The sequence below is a fragment of the Rhinolophus ferrumequinum genome, chromosome 7 (assembly GCF_004115265.2).
Source record: "Rhinolophus ferrumequinum isolate MPI-CBG mRhiFer1 chromosome 7, mRhiFer1_v1.p, whole genome shotgun sequence".
Taxonomy (NCBI): Eukaryota; Metazoa; Chordata; class Mammalia; order Chiroptera; family Rhinolophidae; genus Rhinolophus; species Rhinolophus ferrumequinum.
The window spans coordinates 64,629,208-64,648,253 of NC_046290.1; the positions used below are offsets into that span (position 1 = coordinate 64,629,208).

Below are 19,046 nucleotides of genomic sequence, written 5' to 3' on the forward strand. Positions count from 1 at the left end.
TTCCTCCATGTTTCTGTGATTAATGCATATGTTCTATAGACTAAAGACCCACATAAAGGCAATTATGGCTGGAATGCACTTGACCTCTTAGAAATTGTTGACAGTTTTTCAGTCCTTAAATGGGAAACTAAAGTTAATTTAGAGTTAGAGTCCACAAATGTATTTTGTCCAAATGATTAATTATTCAATAAGTCTCCATTTCCCACCTATTGATACCTTTATTTTGCTGTTTTTATTTTCTGCTGTGTCTTATCCATATCCCATTTTCCAGGTGAGTATACAGGGCTTTTTTCTCAATCAAAAAAAAAAAATTGCTTTTAAAACCCATTGCTTTTAACATGATTGCTTAAATTTTGCCTTTTGATACTTATTGAATAAGACATTTACAGTTAGTCACATTGAATGTGTTTAACTTATGCACTTAGCAAAAGAGAGGAAGAATAATAATTAAATAGTGGGTGACTTCATCTGCCTTCTCTCTGAGAGAGCACGTGCCCGGGAGTGAATAGGCAATGGTAGGAAGTTATCATACCTGTAAGTTGGTTTTAGGTACTTTATGCCGTTCACTGAGTGTTTCATTCTCCTGGGGATAGTTATTTTTTGTACAACATGGTCCATAAAAACAGGCCAACAACTGGTAAAAAGTAAGCTGTGCCAAAGCTGGAAGAAAAACTACCTGTACTACACTTACTGAAAGAGAATGTAGTGGTCTCTACTATGTTATTCCAAAGGTAATTTTAACAAATGTTCAATTTCTGCCTTATGTGTTTACTTTAGAATTAACTCCCTTTTAGGATGTGATTCTTTTGTATTGAATGCCTGCTCAATGCCAGGCACTGTGATAGGTGTTATAAGAATGAAAATTTGGTTTTGTCCTTCAAATAATTCACAATCTTCATAGGTCCCAGTCAAGAAAGGGCAACTGTAGGTAATAGAGACAAGTGAAGAGTATCGTAAAATTAAATGGGCAAATGATTATAAGTTGCTATAGTATGAGCCAAAATTATTGATTTTGGGTGTTATATTAACTTAAAAAAAAGGAATTATTAAGATTTTGTTTGTTTGACATTGTTGTATGTGTAGAAGTGATTTGCTAAACTGTGGGGGCTAAAAGAACTATAAGCAAGAGTTTCTGTCCTGAAAAATCGCCCAACTTCTTGCAGTTCTCACGTACTCTAATTCTGGCAGTGTCCACTTGAATATCACGACATTTTAATTATGCCTATTCTTACAACATACATAATGTTTCCTTGTAGGTTTCTATATATGCTGTACCAGAAAAGATTGGTCAAGTTCACCATGCCTTGGAAACAACTGTGAAGCTTCTTGAGTTTTATGAAAACTACTTTGAAATTCAATATCCACTTAAGAAATTGGGTAAGAATCAAACAGTACCTCTATTTTTGTTACCATTGTAACTTAGATTCATTTCGCAAATGGGTTTTAGAAAAAACTCCTTCCAGAGTTATTGTAAAAGAAAACCAAGGAACACTGTTTATGTTTGAAAAATTATTTGTATTTGTTAAGATTATTTAGATTTCATGAATGTATCTGAACGTGGAACTTAAAACACTTAGAAGTTTATGGGGCTGTTACAAAGATGCTGTGTAAGTGGGAATTTGCTTAGCGCCCAGTCTGGAGTGTGACTAATTCGAACTTACTAAGAAATTCCTTATTAGAGAGACAACTTCATGGACGGTGTAGATGCCTGACCACTGCACTGTACACCCGAAGCTGAAACTGAGTAATATTGTATGTCAACCATAATCTAATACATATATATATACATATATGTATATATATATAGTCATGGGATGTGGAGTATAGCATACAGAATAGTCGATGGAATTGTAACAGCTATATACAATGTCAGAAGGACAATAGATTGGGGGAGGGGAGTTATCACTTTGTGAGGGATGTAAATGTCTAACTATTACATTGTTTTGTACACCTGAAACTAATAATAATAATAAAAGGCTGATTCAAATAGTAAAAACCAAGTAATAGATGCTTAGGAAAGCATGTGTTGTTCACCATGGAGCTGGTCCTAGGTAGGAGAGAGTTGGTCCTGTACGTTTTGCAGGAGTTCGGTATCTCTTCCTTTTGGTGAGGGACAAAGAACAATGACTCTGCAGGGGTGTGATCAGGTCTTCCTCTGCGGATGGCCCAGTGAGCAGCAGACAGGGCCAGCATAAGGACACTTCCCTTCCTTAGGAGCGTCAAATGAATGCGCTGCCTCTTGATCCACAGCAATAAAACCATGGGTAACATATTTTGATTTCACCAGGGAGTGCCTTAGATGAGGAAAAGGTGATCTCTTTTTTCCTGTTATGTCCAGATTTGGTGGCTATTCCTGACTTTGAAGCAGGAGCGATGGAAAACTGGGGTTTGCTCACCTTCCGAGAAGAGACACTTCTGTATGACAATGACACTTCTTCAGTGGTGGACAGAAAACTGGTTACTAAAATCATTGCTCATGAGCTGGCCCATCAGGTATGAGCAGCCAGGGCTGTATGTTCTGTGTCGTACCTGTGGTCTATTTCATGTCCTAGATTATTAGAGTAGATTTGGATGATAATAATAATTCACCTTTGTATTCTTTCTTTCATAATAAAATGATGCTTTTTTAACATGAACGATTTTCAGATGAAAATGCTATCTAAAGTTTGTATAGGACTTTGAAGTTTATAAAGCGTTATCACATCTATTATCTTGCTTTTCATAACTGCTCTAAGGTGGGTGATAATCCCATTTTACAGATGTCAAACTGAGACTCAGCTTAAATAATTCCTCCAAGTCACACAGCTGATAAGTGGCAGCATGGGACCTTGAAGAACCACATCTCAAGATCTCTGTCTCTCTCTGTCCTCCCCCCACCACCACTAATATACAGCTATATTGCCTCTTACAAATAGCGGCTGCTTGGTATAACTTTGTGGCGGAAAAATCTTTGTTCTAAGTTGCACTCTCACAACTCTTGGACTGTAGTTGTCAGGACAAGATTGATTTATTTTTTCTTCTCCTGCTACAATTGGATCTTTCGTTCATTGGAGAGAGGGAGGGTACTCTCTGTATGACACAGAAAAAAAAAAGAAAATGACATGGGTGTGTGAACGTCCCACTGCCTCCCCCAATCCCTTGTCTCCCCTATGCCCTCAATGAGGTGCTACCAGTATTGGGTATGGTTTGGGATGCATAAGGGTGGAAGGACATGGCAAGAGTGGGACATGCCCTGGGCAGTGGACTCCCTATCTGAAACTCAATCAGAATATGACTCTGTAGCGCTTGTGAAGACTTCATGACAAGCTGGCACATGAAGCGCGTCCTTATTTACTATCAGAGTGTTAGGCATGTAGACAAGGTGTCTTTTAGGGGGATCTCCTCTCGGTCTGTTATTTCTGGGGCCGCCCATTGCAACTTGGGGGCCACCGCTCTGTACTTCTCTAGGACTTCCAATTCATCTTCGTCTGAAACAGGTTTTAAAGTAATACCTTTGAAACGTATGCTCTTGTAATTCTCAGAAGTGTTTTGTTTCAGTGTCTAGTCGCTTAATTGTTTTGCTGCTGGTTTGAGACAAGCCCTAGGACACGCTGACTAAATAGCATACTCTATTACCACTCTTTATTTCAGGGATTTTGGAGATACATTTTTTAGAAGAGTTCCCTATCATTTTTGCCTTCTCCTTACTACCTCACAGAAGAACACATTTCAGATCTTTCTGATTTCATTTATTTATATATGTGCCAACTTTCTTAAGGAATGTTGTTTGACTGCTATTGGAATTATGTAAATACTGTCCTCAACTTGGGTAAATGAGGAGAAATGTGAAGGATGGACTCTCTGACTATAGACAAATCTCACATAGAAATTTATCTTTCAGTTGTCATGGATGGTTGTAGATACAATGGAAAATAATCTTCCTGACTTGATAGTAGAAGGTAGAAGAATTCATTATCTAGGAAATCTCATTATTTATTTATTTTGGAAATCTCATTTTTAATGAGGTGTCTAAAAACCTTTTTTGTGTGTGCCTAGTATATAACGTGTGTTAAATTGATAAATCTGCTAATTGTCTGCCTTGCTTTTTTTCCCCATTCAGTTGAGGTAAAATGTTAAAATTTTTGTTTTACTTTTAAAGTAAATGTATACAGCTTTTGTAAGTCTTTAATGTGAATATAATTTAACTATAATAACTGTATTTTAAGTAATTGTAATCTGGTTATAGTTAATTAATCTAACAGTTCAATCGTTAGAAAATTCTTGAGACTGTAAATATTGTATTGGTTAGTCGTTTGTTTTTCCCCGCAGTGGTTTGGTAATCTGGTAACCATGCAGTGGTGGAACGATCTGTGGCTAAATGAAGGTTTTGCTACTTTCATGGAGTATTTCTCTTTGGAAAAAATATTTGAAGAACTCTATAGTGTAAGTACAGTGTTTGTTAGGCCTACTATGAATGCTGGAGGGAGAAAATAGTGTAATCGCACTCACCTTGTATTTTCTATGTATTTGAAGTAATGAAAATGTTTCTAGAAAGATACAATAAAATGGGCCCCTTTTACTAATATCTATACCTCTGGAGATTTGACAGTGAAAATTATGCTTTTATTTACTGATATATTTTATTGAAAGCTGAAAGTATGTGAAATTATTTTACATTTTGTTATTAACATTTTATGAACATTTTTAAATTGATTGGCTACATTTTATTTTTAATAGGTGTGACCCTTCTGTTTGAAGGAATTTAAATAAATTTGAAAACTTTTTTTGCAAAATAAAACTTTATCGTGTGCATAAAGGGAAAAAAAGATACTTTGTTGCAGTGCTGTCTCTATTATCACTGTGATCAGGCTTGTAACAGTGATACATATAAGTTGATAATAGACAAGCGATTTGCCCTTTTCAGGTACAAACCATATTTTGTCCCTTTTCAAAGACTTGGGACACCATTCTGTTACAGAGAGCATAATAATATGGTCTCTATGTTATTAGACTCTCTGGAAATGTTTCCTGTCTTTAGAGATATTTGGACACACTAGGCAATGATATGACAGATATTGCCAAGTAATTCAAACAATAGGTGGGAAAGCATACAGATCCCTTTCAACTCTAAAATTCTGTGACTTTCTATTAAACTTCCTGGATATATGAACCAAGACTACTTCAAAACAGGAGTACTCTTAGAGCTTTCAATCTGAAATTTTTGTATAGGGCTTGTTCAAAAATTTCAAGTGGTAGAAGGAACTCATTTTTAGCTACAAGTCTAAACAAGGTACTTTAAATCAGTGTTTTAATTAAACACTGAGATATACAGTTTCACCACTTGGTGGTGCCCAGAATGTTTAAAAGCTTCTAATATGTACTCTAGGGGAGCTCATCTGCTGAGCTTTCAAACAATTCTTTCTGTTTAAGAGTTATATTTCATTTCAAATGAACCTCAGTTAAAGGAAATGTATATTTTAATAGAAAAGATGGACTATATATAAGAAATCAGCTTAAGGCCCAGTTTTTATTAATTTCAGATTTTATTTTAAAAATATACACTAATCCTTTTTAGAATATTCATCTTGGAAATCAGGATTTGTCATTTGGTTGCTTTAACAATAGATTCTTAATTCATCCTTATACTGTTGTTCAGGAAACGGCCAGGAGGTTATAATTTTATTTTCAAATTTAAAGACTATGCATGAATGCCACACTCTTTCTATATTTTCAAAAGCTATTTTCTGAAGTGTAGTGAAGCTGGTTTTTTTTTTTATAATGACATTAGCAGTAATTTGCCTGATTCATATAAATAATTACTATACTTGCCTGTGATACTGTTCATGATTTCCTAATCTGTTTCATTTTTTGCTAGTATGAAGATTTCCTAGATGCTCGATTTAAAACCATGAAGAAAGATTCCTTGAATTCATCTCATCCAATATCATTATCATCTGTTCAATCTTCAGAACAGATTGAAGAAATGTTTGATTCTCTTTCATATTTTAAGGTATTACAATGAACACAAAAAGTACCTGGAGTAGGTTTCAAATTAATTTCATATGTGGGCAAGCTGTATGATTTTGATTATTTTAAAGAGAAAATGAATATTATTTTCAGGTATCGTGTTATACTTTAAGATGTTTGCTTCTGTTTAAATCTCGGTCTTCTCTTTTTCTGGGTTATTCTTCCTCCGTCTCTCATTTAAGTTCTCTGACCAGTGTTCAGGGCAGTTAACTAGATCTTACAGCAATATATCTTTTGAAGTTGGTTCATGTTTTAGATCTACAGATCAAATACCGGTATGGCCAGGGAGGGTTCTAAGTAACCCCTTGGCTGTGTCTTTCAGGATTGAGGTGTATTCCAAAGTCAGAATTGCCATAACAAGCAAAAAGAGATTTTAGGAATTGAAGATTAGATTGCAGCATCAGAAACACACACCCCAGGTTTGGGGGTGAAGCAAAACCAGAAAGCTAGACACCTGATCGGTATTACCAGAGGTCAGAAGAACAGAGATAGATATCAAGCCGCTCACATTTGCGTTGGGAGGGAGGGGTGAATGTTATGCCTCCTTTGCCTCCTCACTCTGGCTATCAGGTTAATTGACGAACAAATTGAATTCCTGTGTTAGAGAAGAAAATACACAAAACCTGCGAGATACAATCCTCGTCATCAAGAAACTCAAAATTTAGGCGGTGGGTACTTGTGAAGCAATAAGAAATACTGTGTGCTAAATGCATGGCACAGAGTATTCTGGCCTGGGATTATGAAGAGAAATTGTTTGGAGGAAAATGGAAGTTGAAATGAGTTAAATAATATAGAGAATATAGGTTAAGAGGAATGGGACAAGGAGGTGTGCAATGAAAAAGGCAGGAATACGCATGGGCAAGGGGTTTTTGTTTAGGGAGTAAGTGTTTGCGTCCAGTGGAAGCTGAATGTGGAGTAGGGGAAGGATGAGAAAGACAGGTGGGGGCTCAATGGTAGACGGTCCTCAGTGCCATCAGGAATCTGGCTTTTTTCTGTAAGCAATGCGAAGCTTTAGAAAAGTTTCTAACAGAGGAATGACTTGATTAAAGTTACCGTTTCAGAAAATTAATTTGTTTGAGTTTATAAAATGGATTTAACTGGAGAGAGACCCAAAGTCGGCAAATAGCTGCTGCAGTCCAAACGTGAAATGTTAAAGGTTGAAATTAGGAGCGGCAGTGAGAGTGGAAGGAAAAGGGTGTTGTAGAAACACTCTGGATAGAGAGAAGTACTTAAAGCATTTAGTGACTGGGTAAGACAGGTGAAGGAGGAGGCAGAAATGTTTTGCAGCTTCAAGCCTGACTGGCAGAGAGAATGCTAATACTGTTAACCAGCAACGAAAGTAGGAGTTCAATTAACTACATTAAATACATCCCAGTTAGAGCTGCTGCTGTGATTTTTAAAGCCCATTCTGGACCTGTCAATAAAGAGAATTTTAAAAGTTGTGGTTCTGTTCTTGTAAACAGAAGTTATTTCAGGATTTGTTGTCACAGAGCTCTGTCTTCCTCCGACCCCCACCCTCTAAACCCATAATTCAGTGTCTTCTGATCATGTGGTCTCCACAGCATACCTATCCCCTGTCAATATGGTAACAACTTACTCAGATTTGGGAATCTAGCAAATATTTCACATACCTGAGAAAAGTAGAGCACTGGATAATTCACCAATGTTGTGTGTAAGAAGAAGTAAGTGCCAGTAGGGAAATGTGTGTAACAGACATATTCTATTTGGTTTTCATAATCTTCAAGCCTCATTCTGATGCACAGGTTGTTTTGTGAGAATTCATTCATTTCGCAAACCTTGTAAGTACCAACCATGCACCTGGCATTGTCCTACGAGGTGCTGGGGATACATTAGGGAACAAGGGGGGCTGTGTCGCTTCTGCCACGGAGCTTCCATGTTCGGGTTCAGAGAGAGAGACAGATACTATACAAATGAATGAATAAATAGTCAACGAGCCATGTGTCTGGAGTGGAATGAGCAGAAGGGAAAGCAGTCGCTGTAGTCAGAGGCATTAGAGGGAGCAGCACATTGTAGGGTCTAATAGGACACGGTAAGGACCTTGATTTTACACTAAGTGGAAGGAAAAGCCATCGGAGTAGGGAAGTATCATAGTATGACTTATTTTTAAAAAGATCATCATTTAGCCTTCAACATCACGTGGAGTCAAAATGACTAGTTGGGAGGTGGTTGTAATAGACCAGTGGTAAGAGAATGGAGGCCGGACTAGGGTGATAGTAGCGAAATGAGCTGTGATATATGGTAAAGGTTAATCCAGGTGAATGTGCTAATGGATTAGGTGTGAAATGTAAGAGAGCAGTCAAGGATGACTTCAAGATTTTTGCCTGAACTACTGGGAAAATGGAATTGTTATTTGCTGCAATGAAGACTATTGGAGGAGTAGGTTTTGGAGAGGATAATAAAAAGTTCGTTTTGGGGTAAGTTTGAGATGGACAAATGGAAATACTACCAAGCAGGCGGTTGGATATGAGTCTGGAATTCAGAGGGGAAGCCTGGTTAGATGTATTTATATGAAACTTGGGAGCCATTTAAAGCCCCTGGAGTTGAGGAGATCAATTAGGAAGAAAATTTAAAGAGAAGAGGTCTGAAGATTAAATGCCAGGGGATGCCAAAGTTTAGTCCTTGGGAAAGTGGAGAGAATCCAGCAGAAGAGACTGAGAGGGGTGGCCAGTGAATAGCGGGAGAATCAAGAGTGGTATCCCAAGGCCAAGTACAGAAAGACTTTCAAGGAGGAGTGGGGGATTTATTATCCTAAATGCCGCTCACGAGTAGGTTGATAGGATGAGCCTGAGAAGTGATAGAGTAGCTTGGCGCCATGCAGTTCACCTTGAAATGACTTTGATAAGAGCATTTCCAGTGGAGTGATGGTTGGAAGATGGCTCAAGAGAAGACAGAAAGAGAGCAAATGGAGATGGGCAGTGCAGGCAACTCTTTCAAGGAGTTGACAACAAAGGGAAAAACTGGAGGAGGCATGGGACTACGGAAAGGAAGGGCATGTCTTATTTGTTTAAAATGAGGATGACATAGTTTTTGTTTCTTAATGGGAATGTTACAGTAGAGAAGAGGGAAAGCTGGTGACGGCAGAAGAGAAGGGGAAACTGTTGGGAAAAGAATGCGTACTAAAATGTATAGCACAAGTAACACTGTGAGGTGTGATAGAGAAATAAGAGAGCAGTAGGTATTAAATTCAGTTAGACGTGTATGGTAATCTTGATGACTTAACATGGCTGCATTTTTATCAGAGGTGAAATTCATTCAAAAATCATTTGAGTGTCTGCCGTGTGCTAGGCATTGCTTTTGTCATTGGAGTTGAGTTTTTCAGTTTTTCCCTTAACTAGCATACAGTCTAGAAAAGGCAATATATATACAGAGGGTGCCAAAAAAACGTATACACATTTAAGAAAGGAAAAAACTATTAAAATTGTAATAGTCAATATATACCAATAACAAAAGACGATTGCAAGTCCCATTAGACTTCTGCAATGACAAGAGGTGCTCAAAATGGTTGCCATCAGTGTTGAGACACTTCTGATTACGGCAAACTACTGCTTGAGCAATGTTGACCAAAGTGTCCACTTGTATACAATTCTTTGACACCCTCGGTATACATGGCAGGTACAAGAAGTGATACAAATTGCTTTTGAAGATGGAGAAATACAATTTCTGTCTCGAATCAGGGAAGGCTCTATGGAGGAGGCGGTTGTTTTAAGACTGGAAATGATGACACGTGCTTTAGTGAATAGAGTGTGGTCTCAATAGTTGCATGCCTGATTCAGAATTATTAGTGTATACTTATTGCCCTGTACATTCATTAATTCCAAACATATTTAAATTGACTCTGCAGGAAGAAGAGAGATCTTAATTACTTCAGCAACATGATATACTAAAATTAGAAATTAATGTACTCCCTAGCAGAGAGACTTTTGAGAGCTCTGCTAATTTATTATCTGCCACGGTTTACCCATGAATTCAACTGGTATTCTAAGCATTGGGGATAGGGGCGGGGATGCCACAGAAAATTTGGCGTGTTTTTTTATTAAAAATGTATTTGTAAACACTTAGCTTTTAAACACTAACACTGAAACAGCGAGTAACTTATAGAGCACACAAAATGGCTCACAGGAGAATTAGTTCACTTGGGAATCTACTCCATTAATTCTTTTTCAAACCCCTTAAAATAATTTTTAAGACAATTTTGAACATAGCCCACATCTGGTGGGCTATTATACTAACTAGACTAAATAACAGTGTGTTATACCTAGGCTCTATATATGAAAACATATGCTTAGAATGGGTATATTTTGAATTTTAGATTATCAATTCTATAAACCTATTATATTCTAATATTGTCCTCTCTTTCTCACTTTTCTTTTTTAATAGGGAGCTTCTCTCTTGTTGATGCTGAAAACTTACCTCGGTGAAGATGTATTTCAACGTGCTGTTGTCCTGTACCTGCGTAATCATAGCTACGGATCCATTCAAAGTGATGATCTGTGGGATAGTTTTAATGAGGTATGTGACCTGGATATTTTATTTAGCTCTTAAAGTAAGAAGAGAGTAGTTCTCCTATTTATATTTTTGTCAAGTATATAAATAAGCTGTGGTACCAAGGATAATTATTTAAGAGAGAGGAGATGGAGCTTAAAATATAAATATTTATGAATAGAGCACAGACATAAAAGTCAAGAAATGGAAGTACTAGTCTTACTTGCTGAAAAGTTTCGTGTGGCCATGCGTAACCATTTTTATTCTATTCCTTAATCTCCATTCTTACGTTGTAGGAATTGTCTTATGTGAGTCATTGTACATTACTGTATTTTCATTATTTGATTTTTTTGTTTTTCCTTAAACCATCCTTTTCTGTGTGTATGCTTTTGCAGTTTTCCCTCTTCCCAGACATGATTTTTTCCAATCCTCTGCCTTGTGCATCCTCCTGTCCTTTAGGGCCATGGTCCTCTGGAGTAAATGATACATCACAAGCTGGCTGCCAGGGGCTGCCTACCACCCTTCCAGCTTGCTGTTTGGATTTTGTCGTGCCTGCAAATATTCTAACAAGCGGTGTAGTTAGGTACAAGTTAGGCTTTAGAGCAGTGCCTGAAGCCAGCCTACGTCGCGTGCTTGCTTACTGTGCAACCCTCATAAGCATTTGGGTTTGTTACGCTGATCGAGATAAAGTTCTCAATGTTTACATCACAGACACATTTGAAAAACTGATGAAAGTTCTGGACATATTCCCCAGAAAAACTGCATATATGCAAAATAGTACCCACAAGTTTCAAAGTTTTATAGACCCTGGAATAAGAACCCCACATTGGGTCTTTTCCACATACTCTTTCTGCTTGCCTTATCTGAAAGCTGCTATTTTCTAGCTGTTAACCCTTTGCCCAGAAGGTATACCTTCCTTACTTTCTGAGTTCTGTTTGAGAGATCAGTTCTCACTACCGAAGAGTTGCTTCCAAATCATGGTTTTTCCTCTTATCATATAGTAGCATTGCAATTGAAAGCCACATGATTTACTTTATACTCATTATATTATCTCCTGACATTTGGGACATATTTCTGCCTTCCTCACCGACTTCAACTTTTGCCTCATACTGTTTTCCTAGCCCAACATAGTCCCTAATGTTACCCTCAGGTAACATTTTTTCAGCACCCGTGTCAAATTATGCACTGGCCTCTTCATTTCAGTTATGTTTCAAAGACCCAGAAGTTCCTTGTTTGGGGGCAAGTTTGTTTCCTTCCCCAACCCCTTGTCCAGAAATAAATAGACCCCAGCCATGAGAAATGTAAAATGAATATCACAATGAATTTGGGAAGATTTGTTCCATCCTTTTCTGCTTTAAATTAATAGCGGTATGGTAATTGGCAGAAGGCCTGCCATAGCATATGATGTTACCAAACATTTTAAGTACTTGATGATTTTAGTTGCTTGCAATTCAAATCCATATGTAATCTAGGAAAATAATTTGTCATAAATTTGACTCACCTGCTTTAAAGAGATAGTTGTTCAAAAATTGCTTCTTAATCATTGCTACTATATGTCTTAGGGATATTGGGCTTTAAAGGGTCTGTGAACCTCTGACACTGGATTCTAGATTTTGTAGATAAGTTCATGCATTATCCGGGACAGAGGGCCTCACCATCAAAGAAGTTACCGCTGTTCTCTAGAGAGACTTAAAGTCAAGGCAGCTGACCTGCTCATATTTTACTCTTCTGCTCCTGCTGCTGTTCCCTGCCATTCCGACAGTATTAGTTCTTTAAAAGGAGAACTTTAGCATTTAAGAAAGTAAAGGGTCTGGAGACTAAAGGCAAATCTGGACGCAGCTCATTCACAGGAGTGAGTAGCAGTGCTTCTGATTCTAGACTGTATGTCATTATTCATACCTTCAGTGACCTGAAGAAGCAGTGGCCTGAAGAAGTACAGTGACCTGAAGAAGCACTTACATTTTCCTAGGGAGGTTAATGAACACTCGGTTGATACAGTATCTGCTGCTTTTTCAGCATAGCGTGCCTCTCTCACTCTCTTTAGTTATCACTTTGTTCTGTTCCAGGTTACTTTCCTTTTAGCAATTGCTCATTTACCTAGATTAGATATGTAAATGCAACTCAGCATTCATGCTACTTTTTTACTGTTAACATTAAATGTCGCCTTCATAGCATGTGGTAGGGAAAAAGGGAAAGGTATAGATAAACTGTAGTTTTTAAACTATTTATCTTTAAGCAAAAACAATTTATTCTTGTATTTATAGGTCACAAACAAAACAATAGATGTAAAGAAAATGATGAAAACCTGGACGCTGCAGAAAGGAGTTCCTTTAGTGACCGTTCAAAGAAAAGGAAAGGAACTTCTTGTACAACAAGAAAGGTTCTTTTTAAATATGAAGCCTGGAATCCAGCCTTCGGGTGTAAGGTACAAGCCCTCCTCTCCCTGCTGTCTTTTTTTGTACACAGGTTAAAGTATCCTTAAATGCTTTGTAATTATAGCTTCTTATGAAACCTAATAAGATTATTATCCCTTTCTGGGACTACCTTGAAAATTTTCACCTTCCTGCCAAAATCCCTCCCAAAACCAAACAAAAACCACCAAATTGTGTGTAACTAACTGAAATGTTGGAAAGAGTAATAATCTTGCAATATTTTCTTTTTACAGCTATCTGTGGCATATTCCACTAACCTTTGTCACTGAGGGGAGAAATTATTCAAAATATCAATCGGTATCATTACTGGAAACAAAATCAGGTTTGACTATATTTAATACTTTTCTGATAAGAAATTGGGAACAGCATATTTTAAAAACATCTGACTAAGCAGAAGAAAGGAGTTTATCCTTTCCAGTGTGCACACTCTCTGGGCTGGTTTTATGAGGCAACAATGTACGATGTGACTAAAGCGAGACTGAATCTATGTATCATAAATAAAATTGGTCTTTCTTAGTCGCATGATATAAGGTATAAAAAATTGCACAGAATGTGCTAGCAGTCCTAGAATATAGCAAAGGCTATATTTTTATATCCTAGAATATATTTTATGTTACAAAATAAGAATTAGAGCAGTTTCTTAAAGTACGTTCTGCTCTCTGCTTTCTAGGGGTGGGCTGGGGCAATGAATGGCATTTTAACAAGCACCCTAGATGATTCTTATGCATAATAAAGGTTGATTCATGGCCTAGATTTATAGTAAACAATTATTACAAAATGTCCTGTAGACATAGTGTATGGTTTTTTTTTGGTAATGAAAAAAATGGGGCAAGAAATTATGATTGCAAGGAGGGGAATCATAAAATGTGAAGATTGTGTATGCTGACCCACAAGGAGTCGATAAAAAGCAATTGAAACGTAGTTTCTGACCATCTGTTAAATACCTCTATGAATGCCACATAATGTATCCTCTTAATTTACATCCTGAAAGAACATAAGGCTCTTGGGTTCTGTAGGAACCATTAGTGATACTTTAGATTTACGGAAAGGGAAAATTTCTTGTTTGAATTTGGATCTGGTGTTCAGCCCTGTATTTTTGAGAGGGTCGAATAGTCTAGTGGTTAAGGGAACAGACTGGAGCCAGATTGCCTGGTTCAGTTGTGTGATGGTGAGTTATATGACCTCTCAGAGCCTCATTCCCTCAGCTGTAGAATGGACATAGTGATTATACTTACTTTGTAGTGTTATGATGAGGATTACTTGAGTTCATTTATATGAAACACCTAGAACAATGACTGGCACATGGTATGTGCTATATACATGTTAGCTATTGTTATTAATGTTATTATTGGAAAAAATAAATGTAATATAGCCACATAACATAAAATCGAGCAAATGGAAAAAATCTTATCAGCCTATCATAACTACTCTCATGATTATTTCTTTCTAGTCATTTTTCTTTCTTTCTAGTCATTTTCAAAGATTTTTTTTTACCTACTTGATACTGTGTACATGTGACTTTTATATCTTTTTTTTTTCCTAGGGAAAAAAACCTAACATATACAGTAATTGACTTAACCTTCCCTTACTGTTGGACACTTGATTCACCATTTGTCTCTATAAAAAAAAAAAAAATTGAGCTCTTAAATGTTTTTTCATTATTTTAACTTTTTCATAGGAATGCTTCTCAAAATGAAGACTGTGTTACCTTTTGTGATTTAATACATATTTCTAACTTGCCCTTCTGTTGTGTGGTAACAATTTATAATGGCAGTTGAAATATGTGAGCATACCAGTTGCATTGCAGTTAACTAGAGTGGAATGTTACAACAAGCTCATTACGTAAAACACTAAGAACAGTTGAAACCATCATATCTTTGATTAATATAGCATACCTGGAGATGCAAGGAAGTGCCACCTCCTTTAATGAGAACAAAACTCCATACTTCACGTGGGCCCTGGAAGGATAGTCTCTGAGACTATCATCTCAAAGAGAACAAATCATCTCATCTCCCTATTTGAAAGGGACCAATAAAGAATTTTTGCAAACCCCCCGAAAGTATGTAAGTTTTGGGTGGTATTAGAAGTAATTGGACAATAAGAAAACTGCTTTTATTAGCCCTTTCCTTTTTAGCTCAGTTTATATGTGAGCTTCTTTAACTCTTTTTGAGATTCTAGCTCCTATTTGTCTGCTATGACCCTTACCTGGCACTCTACACTTCCATTGCACAAAAATTGTTTCAGCAACTCGAACATGCTATTCTTCCTCTTGTCTCTGGGCTTTTGCAATGCTGTTTTCTCTCCTGGAAGAACACTCCTGCCTCCCCACACTTTGATTTGCTTCTATTCATTCTTCAGATCTTAACTCACCCATTGCTTGCTCCAGGAAGCCTTCCCTCACCCCAAGACAGGTTAGATGCCCTACTTATGTGTTTGAATAGCATTCTCTACTTCTCTACTTTTAACATACTGTAAGCACTGTTTCACTTATATCTCTCCCCACATTAGATGTACCCCCCCACCGAAGATAGATATCATAGCTATGTGAATCACTTTTGCCACCTTAGCACCCAGTAGGCACACAAAAATGTATTGAATTAATAAATTGTAGTCTATAATGAAGTGACTCAATTTCAGATCTCACTGTAAAAAGTTCTAGGAAAAGAGCATTCAAAGCCTGATGAAATGATACCTTCTGTTTCCCTTTAATTTGAAAATATTCTTGGTAAAGGGGAACATACGAAATGCACTCTCATATAGTTGGTTTCGTCTAGAGCTGGAAGTGAGCCGATGCGTGATGAAAGCAGTGTCTGTTCCTTCCTCTTCTCGGCTGTAATATCTACCTTGCTGCTGCTGCTGCTGTTTTAATTCCGGGCAGTTCAGGTTTTGAGAGTCCACACTGAAAATGGTCTGTCCTCACAAAAAAATGTTTGACCCTAAGGACACTTGGGTCTTCAAAGAAATGTAGCAGAGGCAGTGACTACACCGGCTTATTTTATGCCATATAACTTTAGTACAGTGTGTTATCTTGGTGGTTTGTTAAATCTATAGTATGTTTCCATGTATTCTAATGCCAGGATTGCTGGGTGAGTCCATTAGTTCAATTAAATATAGGAGTTAATATTTGGTCAATAGCTTTGTCACTTTTCCCCACATACATGAATTTTGAACAATTGATAGTGCAGAAAAAGAGCTAAAAGGGGCCAGTTTTTCAAGCTACATATTGAAGAAATTATACTTAAAAAACGAGTGTGTCCTTTCTCTCCCTTTCCCTTCTCCCCTTCACCTTCCTCCCTTCTTATCCACATCTTAACTCAGACCTAAGCTTTTTAACTATAGGAAATTTTTGTAATAAATCTAACTTGAAATATTCACGTTTCTAAAAGGATATCACTGTGCCAGAAATAGTTCTCTGAAACTTAAAGACATTTCACTGGAGTGAAAGGCAATTGGAAAAAAGGAGAAGGAAAAACATATAATTAAGATATTCATCGTGTGCCATTCTCTGCTCTTGCCTTTCCCCTCCCCCCCCAATAAAATAAAGGAGAAGAAAGGGGTGTTGCAGAAAGGAATGCTTTTGAACAAGAGGGGATGCAGTTCAACTGCACGTCTCATGCTAGCGCTCTGGAGCAAACTACACAGAAAATTTTGCCACTTTGTAGTAGAAACATGGGTTTTGTTTCTGTGCCTTAATGTTTCTTTATAAAACAGTAGTTGATTTTCATAACTCATTGACAAATGGCTTTTTAAAATCAATATTAGATTACTTCATCTGGGCTTCTGCCATTTAAGATTGGAGTTGCTCATTCTTTTTTACTACTCAATGGACTGTGAAAATTGAACTGTTAATCTGTTAATGATTATAATAAATTGAAAACATATGAGGGTAGCCTCATCCACATTTGAGCTGCAGGATGTAGTTACCTCCCTTGTGAGCAAAGCTATTATTTTTTGATACCTGTGGTTTTAATGATCTCCATTCTGGATCATTCAGAAGACCTGAAAGAGACTAACATGTTGGCTCTTGAAATGACAACTCTGCTCTCTATGCTGTTGGCTGCACTGCTTTATATTCTGTCATCGAAATGACAGTAATAATTTCAAGTATACTCCCAGCTGCATCTCTCCTTGCTACCATCTGGACTTGGCTAAGTTTACAACATGGCCAGTTGCTTATCAGCCAAGATACTCTGTATTTCAGTATTTTCCTGTATCCATCCAGGGGGAAAATTGCCATACTTATCATTCTTTGCCTCCTTTTATGGGAAAGGGAGGTTTGGTGCTATTTAGTCCTTCTTCCTAAGGTCCTTTCTGCATAAAAACTCTGTAGGAAATTGTGTTTGGTGACCTGCAGAGTGTTGATATTTTTGTATTAGCTAATGATAAAGTTAATTTCATCAGTCATAGGTTTTGTTAAAAATATCTCCAACTTGGAGCATCTACTGTTGCCGTCACAATGATTCCTTAGAACTACATTCTGCTCTGGAAAAAGGAATAATCCTTATTAATGTAAATGATCTTTCCCATCTATTCCAATGTCAGCAATAAAACAGAAATTAGTGTAGAATTTTTTAATGAAGAAGACATTCTCTGATATGCCATCTTAAGACATGATCAGAATATAAGTCTTGTCCATCTTAAAAATCTTTTGCCGTTTCAGTAGAATTGGAGTAAAGTATTAAGAGAATCTGATAAATTTTAATAATTCATGCTTTTGAAGTTGATAGACCCTAAGACTTCAACTACTGAAGAGTTTAAATGTGATTCTAAAGCATGTGTGCAAAAACCTTCATACAGAATTATTATGATAGTGGAAATTTTAAAACAGCCTAAATGTTTCCAAATAAGAGTTTGGTTAAACTGTGGTAGGTCTTGAAATAGAATATTATGAAGATATTTGAACAATGCATACGAAGACAATGGAAAAATGGCGGGGGGTGGAATCTGATAGGTCAAAAAGCAGTATAAAAACAAATGTATATAGATCCACTCTATGGAATATTACATCAATTAAAATGTGTGTAGGAAAAATCTTGGCAGGAAATATATCCCATAATGCGTGCTATCATTGTCTGAGTTTAGTTTTTTTCTTTTATCTCTCCTCTTTCTCTTTTAATTTTAAAAATTAATATCCTTGACTTTAACATGAGGATGAAAACTTACATCATAAACGTTTATAAATCTTACTTAGATTTGCTTTAAAACCATTTACCGTATTTTGTTCCTTCGTTCTTTAATTCACCAAATATGTTTTAAGTACCTGCTAGGAACATTGTTTTAGGCACTGAGGGATTAACACTGACCAAAATAGTAAGCTCATGAGTTTATATCCTAATAAATAGTTAATTTTAAGATGCTTAGAAATGTACATACCCTTAGCGATTATATTAAATTCACGTCTTTGTTGCCAGCTTTAAAGGGCATTTCTTGATTAGTAATTTAAAGGATTTTAAAAATTCCTACATATATTTTATCACCCACTTTTGTAGTAATATAGTTTTTGTAGTCATATATCTTGTAGCTCCTTATTAATTGTACATTAATTGAACAATTCTATGTGCATTTCTAACAATGGTCTCAGCATTTATATATGTAATGGTAAGGCCCCAAAAAGTGCATGTTATTTTTCTATTATTTTAACTGATTTGTTTCTTCTTTGTGCCTAGTGAGACCTTTATTCTTCCCTAATGTTTATTTTGCTAGCTTTGAGTTATGTGACTTTTCTAAATCGTCTTTTTCTTCCTTTGCTAACATAATGAAAGACAACAAAGGCCAAATGGAATCCATTTTATATAGTTCTTTCATGATCTTCTCCTACTGCCTCTTCTTACACATACTTTATCTTCTCCCTGCTTCTCTTCTCTAGCCCAATGGACTTGGGAACCAGTTCAGTGCACGGATACTTTCTCTCTGGGCTTTGAACCGTTAGGGTCCCTCTTCACCTGACTGATACCTATATAGATTTTGAAGTTTCACTTTAGGTGTCTTTTTATTTCCAAGAAACCTCTCCTAACCTCCTCTTGGGGGGTAAAGCATTTCTTATATGTGCTTCCATAAAATACCATATTTTCTTTTTTGCTCAATAACATTGATATGATATTTTAC

The 19,046-nt window shown here is 36.7% G+C and overlaps 1 protein-coding gene across 1 annotated transcript in view; it reads left to right on the forward strand.

Annotated features, from left to right (window-relative positions):
• Positions 1–19,046, forward strand: part of LNPEP (leucyl and cystinyl aminopeptidase) — a 78,915-nt gene that overhangs the window by 44,742 nt on the left and 15,127 nt on the right. Inside the window, exons 5-11 of the mRNA XM_033111220.1 lie at positions 1,257–1,377; positions 2,339–2,493; positions 4,309–4,422; positions 5,855–5,989; positions 10,405–10,536; positions 12,774–12,934; positions 13,175–13,263. Of these exons, the coding sequence (XP_032967111.1) occupies positions 1,257–1,377; positions 2,339–2,493; positions 4,309–4,422; positions 5,855–5,989; positions 10,405–10,536; positions 12,774–12,934; positions 13,175–13,263 (907 nt within the window). The remainder of the gene's footprint in view (positions 1–1,256; positions 1,378–2,338; positions 2,494–4,308; positions 4,423–5,854; positions 5,990–10,404; positions 10,537–12,773; positions 12,935–13,174; positions 13,264–19,046) is intronic.